This window comes from Ipomoea triloba, chromosome 7, assembly GCF_003576645.1.
Source record: "Ipomoea triloba cultivar NCNSP0323 chromosome 7, ASM357664v1".
NCBI lineage: Eukaryota > Viridiplantae > Streptophyta > Magnoliopsida > Solanales > Convolvulaceae > Ipomoea > Ipomoea triloba.
In genome coordinates, this window is record NC_044922.1 from 4,212,668 (window position 1) to 4,230,063 (window position 17,396).

At 32.5% G+C, this 17,396-nt stretch overlaps 2 protein-coding genes across 2 annotated transcripts; one reads left to right on the forward strand and one right to left on the reverse strand.

The window, feature by feature from the left end:
• Nucleotides 1-1,921: 1,921 nt before the first annotated feature.
• Nucleotides 1,922-6,586, forward strand: LOC116024632 (anthranilate synthase beta subunit 1, chloroplastic-like). The gene is made up of 7 exons (XM_031265574.1): nt 1,922-2,300; nt 2,388-2,458; nt 2,893-2,930; nt 3,033-3,143; nt 3,951-4,050; nt 4,841-4,976; nt 6,248-6,586. The coding sequence occupies exons 1-7, from the start codon at nt 2,016-2,018 to the stop codon at nt 6,359-6,361; spliced, it is 855 nt and encodes a 284-aa protein (XP_031121434.1). The 5' UTR covers nt 1,922-2,015; the 3' UTR covers nt 6,362-6,586.
• Nucleotides 6,587-7,760: 1,174 nt separating this feature from the next.
• Nucleotides 7,761-10,596, reverse strand: LOC116025349 (probable xyloglucan endotransglucosylase/hydrolase protein 27). Its single transcript, XM_031266555.1, has 4 exons — nt 10,272-10,596; nt 10,063-10,163; nt 9,319-9,527; nt 7,761-8,566 (listed from the first exon to the last, which is right to left on the reverse strand). The coding sequence occupies exons 1-4, from the start codon at nt 10,450-10,452 to the stop codon at nt 8,062-8,064; spliced, it is 996 nt and encodes a 331-aa protein (XP_031122415.1). The 5' UTR covers nt 10,453-10,596; the 3' UTR covers nt 7,761-8,061.
• Nucleotides 10,597-17,396: the final 6,800 nt, after the last annotated feature.

Consider the following 17,396-nt stretch of genomic DNA (forward strand, 5'->3'; position numbering starts at 1 on the left):
AGATGTGCGTGCATGCAGCACACATCCTCTTAATCACACGTGTTTAGTGGAATAAAGCTAACACATATATTCCTAAGCTTGGAAACCATGTGGCAGTCAAAAGGGAATAAAATGCAATAATATAATGTTGTTCCTGGATGGGTATTTCATAAACCTTTACTACTTATGTTTGATCCAGAACTCAATGTGTCGTCTTTGTGTAACGAGTGACCGTTTGTTGCCTTCGGGTCAGTGTTATGGTTCGGATCAGGTACTGATGCCCAATTATCCTGTCAATTACAACTATGAATCGTTACCATTAATTTGAACATAATTCNGGGGGGGGGGGGGGGGGGGGTTACACCAATTTGAGTTTTATAAGTCAAAATTAAAATAAAAACACTTAACAGTTTGTCAATGTCTTGTGCACGTGTAGATCATGCATGCAATAACAAATAAAAGGGAAAATGTTCAAATACACCCTTCAACTTTATGTAAGAACCCAGGCAACATTCTGGCGAATTGACTAATTGACTTCTTGCATAAAGTTGGAGGGTGTATTTGACCCTTTTTTCCTAAATAAAATAAAGCAATAAAGACACAATAATTTATAGTGGTTCAGGGGTACGTGTATGTAATCCTCCTACTCCACTCTACTCCTATCTCTAAGAGGAATTTACTATATCCACCACTCCTAGGTTACAAGATACAATGAACTTCCGTAAGCCACACTAATCATGCCCCAACCAGTGTCTCCAGCACTGCAACAAGGATTTCAAACTTCCTTGTTACAATCCTCTATCTACATTCCGGTGGAGAAACCACTTGTTTGACAAAACAAGATTTTCCCCGCTTCCAACTCTGAGACTTCTAGATAGATGTTTCAATGAATATCAAGTCCCTCTCTAATGAAGATTAGCACACTCTAGATGTTCACTTGAATATTTGGAATTTGTTCGCTTGCACTTCTTGAAGTAATTATTGGTTCGTTAATTCGTTGTTGATGAGCTGCTCCAAATCTTCATCAATTTATAGGTATTTGAGAATTTGCCCGTTGAAAAAGACAAACTCAAATTTGAATCACTGTCAGCTAGTGCCGTAGCCTTTAATTTTCAGCCTATATGATAACTTTATAGACTTTATCTTATTTTTAATGTTGTGTGAGACATTAAAAATGTTCCAACCGTTATATTGAGCTCCGAGTTTACGCAAAGAGATCTTTAATTTAATTTGATGAAGTAAATGCCATCTGGTAATTTAATATTCAAATATTTGCTCTAATTTTGGCTATTTTCAATATGTACTAGTTACTTTTCAAATATAACTTGTGGTCATATTTCTTTTCTTTTTGAAATATATATACGTCCCTTAATTTAATCGTGAAATTGCATCTCTAATTGAATTATGAATTGAGATTTTTCTTGGAATTGCATCTCCAATTGAATTGGATCCCACAATTTGTAGATCTCAGCCCTTCGTATTTCGTACTTTTTTTTCAATACAATTTGGCATATCAAAATCTATTACAATTTGCCCATAACATCTCATTTTATGGGTGGAGATATTTTTTTAATGGAAATAAAAAATAAAATGAGGTTATGTAATTTTATATGTTACTTTTGTAGTAAAGACGATAAATTTATGGTTATTATTTTTTAACCGCTACTCGAGTGTCTGTATTAAATAAACGTTGTTTGATGCATGTATTGACAAAAATATAACTGAGATTCATGATTCATGTTACTCAATTAATATAGAAAGTACCAATTTGTATTGTCCAAAATATTGTCCTCAACGTCAACCTTGTGATTTAATTGGGAGATATTTGATTCTCTTATTTAGGAGATTGAGTTTATAGATTGTATAAACAGAGTAATAATCTTATTATAAGATTATATTTAAATAGGATTTATACCCCCAACCCGGCGGGACCGCTTTAAAAGCCTCACTCACTCCTCCTACTAAACTGTCTGCAAATTTCCAACGTGCAATTTGATCGAAGTATAGAGTCAACGACGTCGTATCATTGCTCCGCCATGGCCGCCGTTGCACTGCCGTCCTCCGCCCAATCCTCCCTAGTTCGCCTCAAAACCAGGGTTTCTCTTTCTGCTCCACAGCCGCCCAAACCCCTTGCATTTCCTAGCCTCAAGCCGCCCGTTTCTCGAATTGCGATCAGGAGGAATGTTACCGGAGCGCCCCCGGCCGTGTCGAAGAAATCTTCCGCGTTCTCCGTTGAGGCTTCATCTGAGAAGGCGAAGCAACGGAAGAACCCTATCGTGGTCATTGACAATTATGATAGTTTCACTTATAACTTATGCCAGGTCGGTCACTTTCAATTTTTTTTTTTTTTCTTGGCTTTATGATTGTATTAATTTTTTAATTGATGTTGCTTTGTTTGTGATTTTAAGTATATGGGAGAGCTGGGATGCGATTTCGAGGTTTATCGGAATGATGATCTCACCGTGGATGAACTGAAGAAGTAAGGAAAACTCTTCTATTAATTTTTACTCTTGGAATTGTTGAATTTTGATTTAGTAATTCTTATGGCCTATTATTCATAGAATGACACTTTTTTAAAAAAGCATGTGTTTGCTTGGTTGCGTCATTTGTTTCTGTGTGTTAACTTAACCAACAGTTGATTTTTTGTTTTAAATTATGATGAGGTAAAGTGATGAAATTTCACTTCTTCTGGTTTCTGTTTATGTTCAAAATTGAGGGGTAAGAGTAATATAGTCCAAAAGTATGCGGAATTAAGCATTTCACAATTTGAATGAATGTAAAATTGAAACAAAATTATGTGGAACATATTCAACCAATGGTTATCTTTTATGTTTACTTGATTTTTCAAATTTCCCTAAAGCTAAAGAGTTAGTTGAATGTGCTCCATGTAATTTTGTTTCAATTTTTTATCAGGAAAAATCCAAGGGGAATTCTCATATCACCAGGCCCAGGTAAGAATGTTTAGGAGAATGTGCAGCTGCTCTTTGTTTTGCATGTTAATTTTCTTTCCAGCAGTACTTAATATTTTCTTTTTCAATTTTTAATGATTATAGGAGCTCCTCAAGATTCAGGGATATCATTACAAACTGTACTGGAACTGGGTCCTATTGTTCCATTATTTGGTGTTTGTATGGGGCTGCAGTGCATTGGTGAGGCTTTTGGAGGTGAGTAGTTTTCTTAAGTCTTACCCAACTTGGCTAACATCTTGATGTAATCAAATATTTATTTTAGTGTTATGGTAATGGTAATTCACAACCTATTTTAATCATAAATCACACATTTAGAACTCTTCCATGTTTTTTTTTTAAAATAATTTTATTTTTTATTTTTATAAATGAATATGATGCTTTATATGTGCAATTTTACAATCTCCAGATGTGGGGTTAAAGGGACCAAAGGTATGATCCCAGCAACAAAGACAATAGTGATTCATTCTCTAATTCTCTTGTGGTCTTTGTACGTAATAACTAGAGAAATATATTCAGAGAATGAAGGGAATACTTCAAGAAAGAGGGTTTTTTTTGCTCAGGTATCTGGGTTTTTTTCTTTGTTTTGAACCCTAACAACAAATAGGAGAACTTTCAACAGTGGGAACTAGTACACAAATTGATGCATTTACTAATTGAAGTTACTGCTTATAGAACATAATTTAAATTTTGGCAAACGAAAGAAAGACCACATGTAGCCATGAGGTACAAAGCTTGCGCAGATAAAATCATCACGAAATGGCTTGTAAATGATTTATATTGAATATAAGTAGTTGATTTGGAAATGACTTGGACTAAAGCTTGTGAATTGCTATATATTCTATCTTGCCTGAAATTTCTAGTGATGTCTGCGAGAACTCCACATACCATCATAGTTAACATCTATACCATCTCTCTGTCATTCTACATCTCTACCATCATAGTTAACATTCGTAATTCTTAGGTGAAAGCTGTAGTTATTAAAACAATTTTCCTTTTTTGCAGGAAAAGTAGTGCGTTCTCCATATGGCGTGATGCATGGGAAAAGTTCTCTTGTTTATTACAACGAGGGTGGAGAAGATGGCTTATTCACTGGGCTGCCAAAGTAAGCTCTTAGCGATTTTATCAATTATGTGCATATTAGTGGTAGGTATTGAATAGATTTTTGTTGGCATTTTATGTTATAGTTAGTATATGATCCATATGCACTCTACTGGATGTGTAATCCTCCAATACGTTTATCAATATGTATGTTTATAGGTTGATGAAAACACTTGTGGCTGAATTATGATTATTACTTACTAATAGTTAGCTGGCCTGTAGTCATAAGCTGACTTGTTTTATAGTAACTTGTTCTATGGACCTCAACATACAAACGGGATAAAGTGGATGTCATGCTAGTCAGAATATGAGGATAAGGTTTTGCACTTTTGCTATATTAGCTTTTCCCAATTGCCTGTTTTGGTGATAACATCTTTTTTCAGTATCAAATTCATATTATTTAGTTTTTTACTTGTGTTGTGAGTGTTGCAGTAAAAATGAAAGATTCAAATAAAATAATTCTTCATATTTGTTATAACTTATAAGAATTTCCTTATCCTTGAAACGAGTTTTTGGTATGCACTAAGCGTAGCTTTAAGGGAGGCTGGCAGAATGTCAAAAACATTTGCTGTCAGTGACTTATCTCCAGACCACTCACATAAGCCTCAAAACAATTCTTCCTTTAGAAATTAATTTAGCTACTAATTTGTGACAGACTGACTCTTTTCATGGTTTATTATCTCTTCATTTTGGCACTGTAAAGAAATGGTATGTAGGTTTGGGATTAACTTTTTATGATAAGGAAAGATCCTTAGAAAGAGCCATGACTTTTTTCATTATATATCTGCCTTCAGCCCATTCACTGCAGGTAGATATCATAGCCTTGTGATTGATAAGGATAGTTTCCCCAAAGATGAACTTGAGATAACAGCATGGACAGAAGATGGCTTGGTCATGGCTGCTCGTCACAAAGTATATCGACATCTTCAGGTAAAGTAGGCAATATATGCTTTGAGAATCAGAGGCATTTTTAGTTCATGGCCTAATGATTTGTTTTACTTTTTACTCATTTAGTCCATAGTAAATTTGAAGTCTCTTTCCTAAGATGTTTGAACTTGTCATTTGACCTATAGCTATGAATCATCAAAATTCCTTATTTTCGTAGTGCAATGATCTAATGGTTATATACTGTAAGTCTATTTCGGGATACACACACACACACACATATATAGAAACCGATTCATATGAGAACCACTTCTCAGATGAGAACCTTTGGACAAATCCAAACCATCAATCTGCAACATATGTTGGATAGGAAATCAAGTAAAAATGGAGTTGGGTTATTTTCATAAATATGTCAAACTTTTGAAATTTGTAATATTTATGAAAACGACCCGATCTTTTTTTTTTTTTTTTAATTTCTTTATTTTCAACCGTTAGATCTATTAGATTGATGGTTTGGATTTGTCCACAGATTCTCACCTGGGGCATGGTTCTCATGGGAGCCGGACCCTATATATAGTACTGTAGTAGTCCTTTTTAGTAGTATATATTGTAATGCAGTGGTCTAACTTATATTATGTTCACACCTGTCATCACCATGTTTTTATGGTCCTAACTCTGGTCAAAGATCTCTTGTTACTGACGGACTCATTGACTTAGAAAGACTTTGAGCTCTCGTGTTTAGGAGCCTCCAGACTTTTCCTTTTTTTAAGTAACTCCTATAGTTATACAGTGTTTTTGGGGGTAAAACCCAAAAAGATATACAATATATTCTTGCTTGCACTACCTGCAAATTTGCCAACTTGATGTGTAATGCCAAGTGTGCTTGTGTCAACTTCAAGCTGCGAATCAAAAGAATCCATGTCTCTAGAACGAGTTGATACCTACTTGAATTCGTAAAAATATTTTCCAATAGGCCTCTTCTTATAGATCTAAATCATGCAATCATATTCTCTTGTATGCCATTGCATTCTCTCAAAGTTGTCTACTTCATTGTCTGACAAAGCATTTAAAAAAAATCCGTCGGCTGCACTTCCCCATTATCATCTTCCCTTCATTTTGAAGAATAGAATCGAGTGTGTAATGATGCTTTTTTTCTCACTCTAGGCATCATGACAGAATATTTTGATGAGTATATGCTTTTATTTCTTATAGCTTAATGCCCAACAATGTCCTTGGCTACATTATTAACACGATCACGTATTCCTTTCAAGTTGAACTAACAGCTTTCTCGTTAATCACCCGATGATGATATGCAGGGGGTGCAATTCCATCCTGAAAGCATCATAACTAATGAAGGCAAAACCATAGTTCAGAACTTCATCAAATTAGTAGAGAAGAAGGAGAAAGCTGAATCCCAGCACCAGAGCTGAGAGGGTCTGTCTGCTCATCTTTTCATTGTAACTTTCATATGCCGTATAGTCTAAATGCTCAAAAATCTTAGTGAGCTGTTTTTCTCTTAGGGCCAAAAACCTGAATGTGCAAATACTGAAACTCAGCTGTTTTTCTTCTCTATAGTGTTGAAAGGAAAATTGTGGCATATTCTCTCTTCATTCTTGAATAATGCTATTTATTGTACTAAAAAAATTATTGCCTAACCATCAGTCCTTAATGTTTGATATTATCACGTCGCATTTATAAGGTTTAATCATGTTTTGGAAAATGCTTTTTAGAAAACGATTTTCGAAAAATGAATTATTTTTGCCAAAGAGTGGTCTAGTGGTATCCAATTTACACTCTCACATGGAAGGGAGTGGGATCGAGCCTCTGTGGAGACGATTGTTGACTCTTTGTGCTTCAATAGGTTGAGAAAGTAGCTATGAACAAATACTACATTGTGGTTAGTTTATTTTTTAAAAACAAGAAAATAATTTTTTTAAAAATCGTGTTGAACGCGTTTATAAACATTAAACTTTGAGTTTATTTATATAGTGTCTAGTCTTTGAATATTAAACTAAGTTTTGAGTTTTTGAACTTATAGTGTATAGTTTCTGAATATTAAACTTTGAGTTTCTAAACATATAAATGGTTAACGCCATTAACGGTGAAAAGAGAAATAAATAGGAATTTTGACAAAAAAATGAAAAGAGAAATAAATAGGAATTTTGACAAAAAATGGCATCATTTTAGATCAAAGTCCATGATATAATTTGCGAAAAGAGAGAATATCTTCCGAGTAAAAATTTTTAAAGAATTTTTTTTTTGTTCCCAAAATTGGTCGTTTTTCTTTTGACCGGAATGTGTATTTTTGTTGACTTCATTTTATATTGATACTCAAACACTAAAATTTAAAATTAAAAAATTGCTAAAGTCATTTTTCAGATTTTCAAAACCACTCTTAAATAAATAAAATAAAATTGTTAGACTACTCATAACATTCAGACAATGCTAAATTCAGATGGTTTGATCATCTACCAATCGTCAAATTCTCTTTTGTAATTATAATTTGAAGAAAAGAGGGGCCCTTGACCTAATATGTTGGCCTGTCACAATCACACTCTTTCAATTCCCATCCTTATTACTAAGTATCTCTAAATTAGAATCAAATGTTTTAGAAACTCTACATTTGATTCATAATAATATATAAAACTTCTATACATTAACAATAAAAACACTACTCATTAACACATTAAACCAGAATAATAAGCTCCTTGTAGTCATTTGTTGATTAAGATTTACAAATCAAACAGTACAAAAGCCAAACATGAATCTAATTTCCAACTATAGTAGGTTAATTAAAAAGAAAAATTCTTCATTTATTGTGCACAAATATTAAATATATGATATAACAATGAGCATATATATACTTATTGAAGAGTAGCAAATACATCATGATAAATATATAAAGCCCAAGATGACAACATGAATGAGAGAACATGGCTAAGATTGACACTATAAGTATGAAATAAATACACATATCTCCCTACCCCCCTCCCATTCATCACCAATCAATACTACACTCAAAATTCCTTTTGCCCTCCCAAATGACACTTCTCCCCTCTCATCTCCTGTATCCACTATTCACAGGTAGGTAGGTAGGTGAACAACAACCTTAAATGAAACCTTAGCCTTCTCAAGTGGAGGAGGATGATCCATCCCTACTACTTCTGTGGCGATGTCGTCTGCCGTGGTGGCGGGGGACGCCGCCGAATCTCACGGGGTCGAATCTCCGGAGCTGCTCGGCCTCCTTAGAATCGAGGGCGCATTCGGTTGGAGGGACCTTGTATCGGGCGCTGTCGTAGCAATAAGAGTACTGAATGCTCTTCCTCCTGAAGCTCGCCATTTTAGTCCTTTGCTCGGGCGTGATCCCGGTTGGGATCGAGGCCATTTCTGGGGCGGTTTCGCACTTATCCGAGGATAGCTCAATAGGATCGACTGCACAGCCGTGGAGGACAAACTCGGAGAGCTCGGTGACGAAGGGAGCATATTTGTAATTCACTTTGTACTTTCCCCCTGCCGTTGCCCACCCCGATCCATCCCATATTGTGGCATATAAAGACATCGGCTTCGAAGGGAAGTCCCCTCCCATCGCTTCTGTCCTCTTGATTTCTCGTATCGGGACATTATCTACATAAAAGCTGCAAGAACAAACATAGGAGAACCAAAGACTAGGTTACCAAACAACATAAGTTCATGTCAGCATACAGAAGAATACAAGCAAAGAAACAACCTTAAGTTAAACCTTAAACCTCTAGCTCGAAGAAATTACAAGACTAATAGCATAGCTTATTAAAATTCACAATTTCTCTCCGTTGCAGTTGTGTTCTTTAATGTAATTCATTCGGCCTACAGACTACAGCTACAGAAAACACAACCCATCAGTTCCAAATTATCCATATTGTTGCATCAAACGACTTTTTTGAGGTTCCGAGGATGTTTGAACAGGCAAAAACCCGAACACAGTCTAAAGAACCGAGGCATTAAAGAGCAGTAGCCTGCTGGTATTTCTTGTTGGCAACTTTCTTTCCACCCCATATAATTCACACCACCCACCCACCCTCAAAAAGGGAGGAAAAATCGCCCTTTTTTCATACCCTAACCAAAAATCCCATGGATAGATAGCATGCAGCAAAGCAAAATTACTGGTTTTATTGCAATTACATCAAGCAAGTATCCCAACCACCTTAATAAGGAAACATGTTTCGATCACAACAAAGAACCACCACCTTAAAAAGACAGAAAAAAAGAAACAAATAGTTCACAAATCACAATATCAGCTATAAAACTAGCCCTACAATATCAGATAAGCAAGAAAACCGTTTCTTAGTATTTGGCTAAAAATTCAGCACACACCACATAGCGGTTTAAGGAAGCAATTGAGTTATCTTACACGATCAGATTCTCGGTCCAGAGGATACCGTATTGATGGAAATCCTCAGAGGGATCAAACCACAAGCCATATCGCTCCTCCCTGCCCCTGCTGGTGCTTCCATTGCCATAAATATTAGTCTGAATCCTCCAGTCTTTGCCCCTAATGTTCCCCAAGAACTCAAAGTCAATCTCATCATGGTTCTTTTGGAACATCTCGGCGTTCGACATCTGTGAGATGATTATAGAAAGAACACAAACAAAAGAGGATTAAAAACACTCAATCCAACAGATTTTGAGATTTTTAACACACCCCATAGTGAAACCCCTCTTATACTTCCACAATTTCTCCTGTGTAATTTAATTGATTAAAAAAAAGCAGCTCAGGAAACAGGGAAACTGCACAGAGGATCAAAACATCTGAGATTCCCTTGCTATCAGACATCAAGGAACAAAACAAAAATGAACAAACTAAGAAAAAACAAAACTTTTTATCATTAATTAAAAAATAAAAAAACACCAGTAATTTTCATAACCTATGATAGAAATTTATTATTATTATTTTTTAAAAAGTTCTGTAATCTGTATATGAATAAAATCAGTTTCAAGAAACTGAAACTGGACATTAAGAGAGTGATCACAGACTCACACACTCTCATGGAGTCTCTGATGCCGGAAAATCAAGAACCCGAATTCCCAAACAGGAAAAAAAAATGATTTTTATTGTTAAAAAAAATAAATTAAATAATCCCAACAAAACACTTACATAAAACGCCACCACCACACCGGCCGTGTAATCCGAAGGTAGTTTAATGGAAGCGCTGAAGAACCCATGACTGTAAAGGTCATGAGACAGAAACCCAGAACCTATTTTTACCCAAAAAACACAGAATTAAAACGATATTATCATACAGACCATATTAAAAGCTCCAAACAAATAATTTTTTTTAAAGAAAAAAAAATAGCTATAAAAACCTGTTCTTTGGTCTAGAGAAAGATGAACAGACTTTCCATCTTCAAGAACTCTAAGATTAGAATCTCCAAAGAGATGAGTGTAGCCTTCGTCAAAGGAAACGATTGGCAGATTTCTTGAAAACCCAGAGACCAGTAAAGCAACAGAGCACAACACAAAAATTCTCAGATGAAAAATCACCATTTTTTTGGGTTCTTTCGATCAGTTATGGAGGTGAAGAGTGAAGGGATTGGTTCTTACAAGCACAGAGAATCGTATTGTAGAAGAAAAACTGAAAGAGAGGTGGTGGCTATTGTGAGAGGGAGAAAAAGGGTGGCCATTTTATTTGGTGCGCTGATACAAAGGGGTGTGAGCTGTTTTCAGAACATTTCCAAATTTTCAGTTTCAAAATACAAAAAAAAAACACTATTTTTTTTTGAACGTATTTTTTTTTAATTATATACAAATTTTTTATTAGCTAAACAATTTTTTTTGACTGAAAGAATCTGTAACGACCACTCGAGAGGTCGAGAATGTTCATTAGAACATATTCAACCATTAAGGTATGGGAATTATGTATGATCTCTTCTATTCGAAGTTATAAATAATGTTAAAAGTGAATTATAGATAAATTAGAGGAACTATTTTCCTTTTATTATGCACTTCAAATTTAAGGGAAAGATTTGCCAAACACAACACATCATCTATATCAATTTTTTTTCTCTCTCTTTTAAAATCAATATTAGTATTTATTCTCAGTTAATATTTATAAGATTTTTTTTTTAAATAGTTTTATTTGTTATAATAACATTTTTAATTGATAATTTAATGACAAAATTTTAAATGTTACTGAAATTATTGTCAATTTTAATGTGACTTGAATTACTTTAAACGTTTGCTATACATAAATTTCTTTTCAAATTTAAATCTTGTGCTCATGTTAATCATGTTAATTTTTTTTTTGAGTACTACTGACTATGTTACAATGTAGTATCTGTTTATAGCTACTTTCTTAACCTACTGAAACACAATGAGTCAACAGTTGATCATCCATGTGGGAGTGTAAATCGGGAAACCAGGTGTCACTAGACCACAAGGTCTTTGGCATATGTTAATTATTTATATTTATATATTTTATTTGCAACAATTAAATCTTTCATACGTTTATTTATTAAAAAAAATATAAAAAAAGACAATTGACAATTTGGAATTAGTCAATTTGCTTAGTCATAAATGTATAGTTGATTTTTTTTTTTTTTGACATATTATCGGAATATAAAGATTTTGATAATTGACTAATATAAATTGAAATATTGAATTATTTGATCCCTAAATTAGATTCATAATCCAATTTGGTGATGAATTTGGCTTAAAATTTTGACGATTTTGTTATGCGAGTAACTTATAATATAATTTAGTACTAGATCAGTAGATTGTATGCTTTTTTCTTTTTTTTTATTCGCTTGTTTTCTTTAAAATTCATGAGTATTAATTTATTTTGCTTTTTTTTTTTTAATTTTGAATTTTGGGAGTGGAAATCCTCAAAATTTATGACAAGAACATTGATTCTTGAATTCGAATATATGTCTTAGCGGTAAAATGTAGTGATATATATAGGAGTGAATAGTATTGTTTTTTTAATTATTGTTCAATATTTGATTTCATATAAACGTTTTTGAAGTATATTTATTTGTTGCTATTTAAATTCAAATATTATGTCTATGATTCCATAACTGATTCATATTTTGAATATATATCGCTTTAATGTTGATATTATTTGTCTCTTAAAAACTTTTAATCATGATCTTGAAATTTAATACTCCACCTGGTCTATTTAATCTATCATATTTACTATTAATGTGTTAAACCAACTATTTTTTCTTTGTTATTTTTATTAGTATTTTTTTTATAATTTATAATTTTGATTTTTTTTATGTTTAATAGTACTTTTAATATTATTTCTAAATACATAAATTTTACATACTAATTTTAAACTTAATATTATGAAAAATAAATTGTAAATAACTCTGGTCAAGTCTCGTTAACTAAACTCAATATATAAAATGGGATGAAGGGAGTAAAATATTAAGAGTGCACTTTATGAGCAAAAACTCATAGGAAGAAAGCACAAGAATTAGAAAAGAGTAAAGATCCCATTATACTTACAATCGTGTATAAGGAAATAAGTTCGAGTGACAACTTAATTGGTCAACAAATTCAAAATGAGTTTATAAATTTTGTTTAACAGTAGGGTCCACCCATGTTCACTCCCGGGGAATCGTCACTTGTAAGAATTGAACTCTGGTTCTCCTGAAATTCCTCCCCACAAAGAGAGCTCACTTGCCACTTGAGCTTTCCCGTTGGGTTACATTGCATGTACATGATTCAAAGGGTATGAACTTTATTGTGTTTAATAGTATACAAGTATTTCCATCCTACTATTTATTCCATCCATCAATCTTCAGTGTAGGAGCGATGAGAGATATTTATTATTAGAATTTCTAAAGTATCGATCAGTGTCATCTAAGAGATTCCGTTATATTATATTATTTAATTAGTATTACATTCAAGTGTTATTATGATTTTTTTTATAGTTTCATTTATGTATGTCATGAATCGTTTACAATAGTTTTTTACATTATAACTTATGAATGGTAACTTGAGATGTGGCTGATGAGTGGCAAGGGACATATCTATCTTTAACCAAAGGTTAATGATTTGATCCTTGGCGGCATTGGTATGAAGCAACCCTAAATCTCTAAGCCAGTTAGTTGTCTTATCCAAAGAGAAGATTAGTTATTGTGTTCGACGGTGAGAACTCTGGGTACACACACAAAAAAAACTATGAATTGTGAATAGCTATTACATCAATTAAAAACTTATGGACTAAATTGTGAATATTTTCATCTATAAGAAACACAAACAATGGTATATATACTCTAAAATATGAAGCATGGCATATCCTTTTAATTAATTTGTCATTCTTTACATGAATAAAATTTTAGTGACCAAACAAATTATTAAAAACTACTTTATCTAACGTTAATGTTTTGTGTAATTTCGTATCACGTCAATCTGTCATAGAACTTTCTATAATTTGAGAGTGTGCACGAGATAAACATCGTTTCTGTGTAATAGCATACAAATCACACAGAAAAAGTAAACCACACACTAGAAGACCTCATAAGATAAGCAAGAATAAAAACTCATGACATTCAAATACGCGAATTACATTCCACTCAATTGATCACCTCTTTCGTGACACTTTCGATAAAATTTTGTACTCTAATTAAGTTGCTTACTAGTAGTATTTGTCTCTTGGGAACAAGACATACAAGGGCACATGGAATATCATCACGGAGACTTGAAAACATTCATTTGTAACCATATGAAAAGTAGTTTAATCTAATTAAAGTTTTGTCCAACTTGTAATAAACATTACATACTCAACAACAATTTTAAGTTATTTCTCTTTGTTTCTTTATCACTTAACCAATGAACATGCATCAATATGATAACCAAGATTTCATAGATTTAGTGTAGCAATAGAAATAATTCATTTAAGTATAAGTTTCATAAAAATATTTCTTTAAAATCACAATTTACCAAATTTGCCTCTTGTCCATAGTGAAAAAGGTGATTTATTATTAAAAATTAAAATTTATCTCTAAATCAGGTCAGTTGTACAAGGTCATATGTGATTCGCAAACAATTACACATGAATCATGACTCATGAGTTAATTTTACCCAATGCTCAACATCAAATAGTAATTCCAAATTTTGTTCGCCACTCAAAAAACTAATTTATGGCACTTTATTCCTCTTTGAAGTTTTTGGAAATTTGTATGGACGGGAAGAGAATCATATTCAAATCTTGGTGTCTTCAATGAAGGGTAAAGTAGTGCTAAGATTATCACAAACGCAAAGTTAAGTCCAAAAGAGGCATTAACACTCAACAATAGTCAAAAGTAGTGGGGCTAAACACTTAATCAAAGATCAATTTCCATTTTAAAATGGAAAAAAGATGAATCATTAGGGCCAAAAAAAAAACAATAATTATTATTATTTGATAAAAACTTCCTTTTTTCCTTTTTTTTTTAAAAAATTATTCTTTAATCCATGATTTCGTCCCACATTAAACAATAAATAAATAAATAAAAATAGAGTATGAAGCATTGTTTATCCCGAAATTATATCTGATTACTCAAAGTAGTTTTATATTGTGTGAAATTTTATAACGTAATATATGGCAATGTAATTCGTGGAGAACATCTTCTACGTCCAATAGTCAAAATATGTACTCAATACATGCATGATCTTCTTCTTCATAAATGGAAGATCAAACATTCACTTTGCATATAATATCACCATTGACTAAAGTTTTATCCAATTTGTATCATTTTAATGTATTGCATTTATTTTTGTGATTTAATATTTAAAATCGATAACAATTTATATTTTTTGGATGATGAAGAAAACTCGCAACCACTACTTGATAGTATGCACTAGGAAAATATTGCTCATGTGTAATAGCTTGCAAACTGCACAATAACGATAAATCATACTAATAAAATCAGATCATGTGCAGCGGACTCAACCGAGAAATAGTTGATAAGAAATAAATATTAGTCATGCTATTTAAAAAAAATATTCCATATATAATTTCTCTAAAATCTAATCCTAAAAGATAAAGTGACAAAAATGTTTTGACAAAAAGGAATATTTAATTTTTGAATAAAAAGGAATATTTTAATTAATAATTTGATATTTTAAATCATGAAACTGAAAGTATTAATACTCCGATATTTATAATTAGGCGGTGGTGTGTTTCATAATCGGATAGCCGCCCCAGGCGCCGTCCGCATTTTGTCCTTGGTGTTTTTAATCCCGTAACTACCCCTATATATCTTGCGAAACTACTGATTTGTCCCAAGAAGCAGTACTCCTAGTCCTTGAGTCCTTTGGTGGGGTCACACTGACACGACCAACGACTGAAGGGCAATTAATGGAACACATATGTGGAGACTGGAGACCGGAGACCTACTCAACTATGCGTGGGACGGCGCATCTTAGCAGTAACCGCTATGTTGAATCAGTAACTATTAAAACTCGTTTTGTTTGCCGGAGAATATTTGAAGGGAAATTGATTGGATTTCATGGAAAATAAATTTCAAGAAAATATATTATATTGTTTGGTTGGTGGAAAAACATTACTGGGAATATAAATTTCATTGTTTGGTTGAATTTGAATTGTAAGGATTAATGATTATAAAAATAATTATATCCCTACACAATAATAACAATAACAATAATAATAATAATGGTAATTAAAAAGTTGGTGAGGACATAATTGTACTCTTTGTTTTTCATCGAAAACATTTTCCATAAAAAACAAAATACCAAGGGGTGGCAACAATGTTTTCCTCGTTCTTGAAAAAAATGTTTTCCACCCAACCAAAGTAAAAATCTCGTTTTCCTCAAATTCAAGGAAAACATTTTCCATCCAACCAAACACCTCCTTAGTTTTTGGTACATTTTTAATATCATAAGTAACCGTTATGTTGAATAAAGAATCTAAGTTTCACCATCAAATTTTAACTTCTGTTATGGTGAATAAAGAATCTAAGTCCCACTATTAGAGTTCGAACCTATGGCCACATATTAAGGTTGTTAATCGGGATGTCATCATACTACATGATAGTTAGCAATATTGTTAACTATGTTGTATATTTTTATAATTATAACATTACTAATACTAAAAAAAATAATTAATAATAACACAACAATAACAATAAATTGTAAAAATACTTTAACAGTTAAGTAAATAAGACAATATACTTATGTCTTTATAGGTCATTTTAAATGTAACCTAACATCTTCAAATTGTTATTTGGTTCGAAAATCAAGTTTTAGAAATATCATATGGATATTTTAGATATTGGAACATGAATCAAATTAATATTTACATTTAGTTATACATGTTATTCGTTTTTTAAATTGTGAGATTTTTAAAGTAATATAACATTTAATTTCAGTTACATTCCTTAAAATTCCATACTCTTGATTCTTAGTAATTTAAAATGATAATTTAAATAAAAGGCAAAAACTTGTGTGAGACCGTCTCACTATGAGACGGGTCAGATCGGATCGAGTAAAGATGCAAATGTAACACTTATATGCACAAATGTCATACTTATATGCTCAAATGTAATACTAATCAGAAATAACATTTTTGTTACTTATTAGGGTAAATGTAATACTTTTAAGGGAAAATACAATACTTTTACATTTCGATTTAAAAGTATTACATTTTTCCTCAAAAGTATTATATTTGCCCTTATAAGTGAGAGACACTTGTCAACATTACTTATTATGAAAAATGTATTACTTTTTCTATTATAAGTAACAAAAATTGTATTTTTGATTAGTGTTATATTTGAGCATATAAGTATGAGATTTGCACATATAAGTATGACATTTGCATGGTGCTTTGACCCGACCCGACCCGTCTCACGAATAAGGATCCGTGAGACGGTCTCACAAAAGTGTGACCCTAAATAAAATGTATATTCATTGAGATTATTTTCCAAACGGGTGATATAAAATATTTATTCACAAATTAATAAAAAATTTGATCACGATATTGTTGATCCATAACATGGAGTACAAAAACGACACGCGGCAATTCGGCCAGAATCTTTCCCCGTCATTAGTGTAGCCGTTAAACCGCCCGCGCGGGCCCACCCTATGACTTGGACCAAGGAGAAATTTAAGGGGCATCGCTGCGACGTTGACGGCGTTAATAAGGGATTATTTTGGTCAAAAAGTGAGAAAGCGCTTAACAAAGTAAGTTCGCAACTCCCAAATAGCAATTAATCTAACACAGTATTGAGTGTTAATATCCTAAGCGTAAAAGAACGTCTGTATATAACATCGTTTAAATATGAAAAAAGATGTTTTTTTTCCCTCTTATTCTATCAAGATTTACAAGAAAGGCACACCTGTTTTGAATATGCATTTTAAGTGAAACATTCCTTATGTTTGCTCTATCTATCTTATTCTATGTGTTTAGTCTGATTAAGGATATTTATCTCAATGTTTTTAATTTTTTTTTTTGTAATATTTAGTTTAAGGTTAATATATAAAAT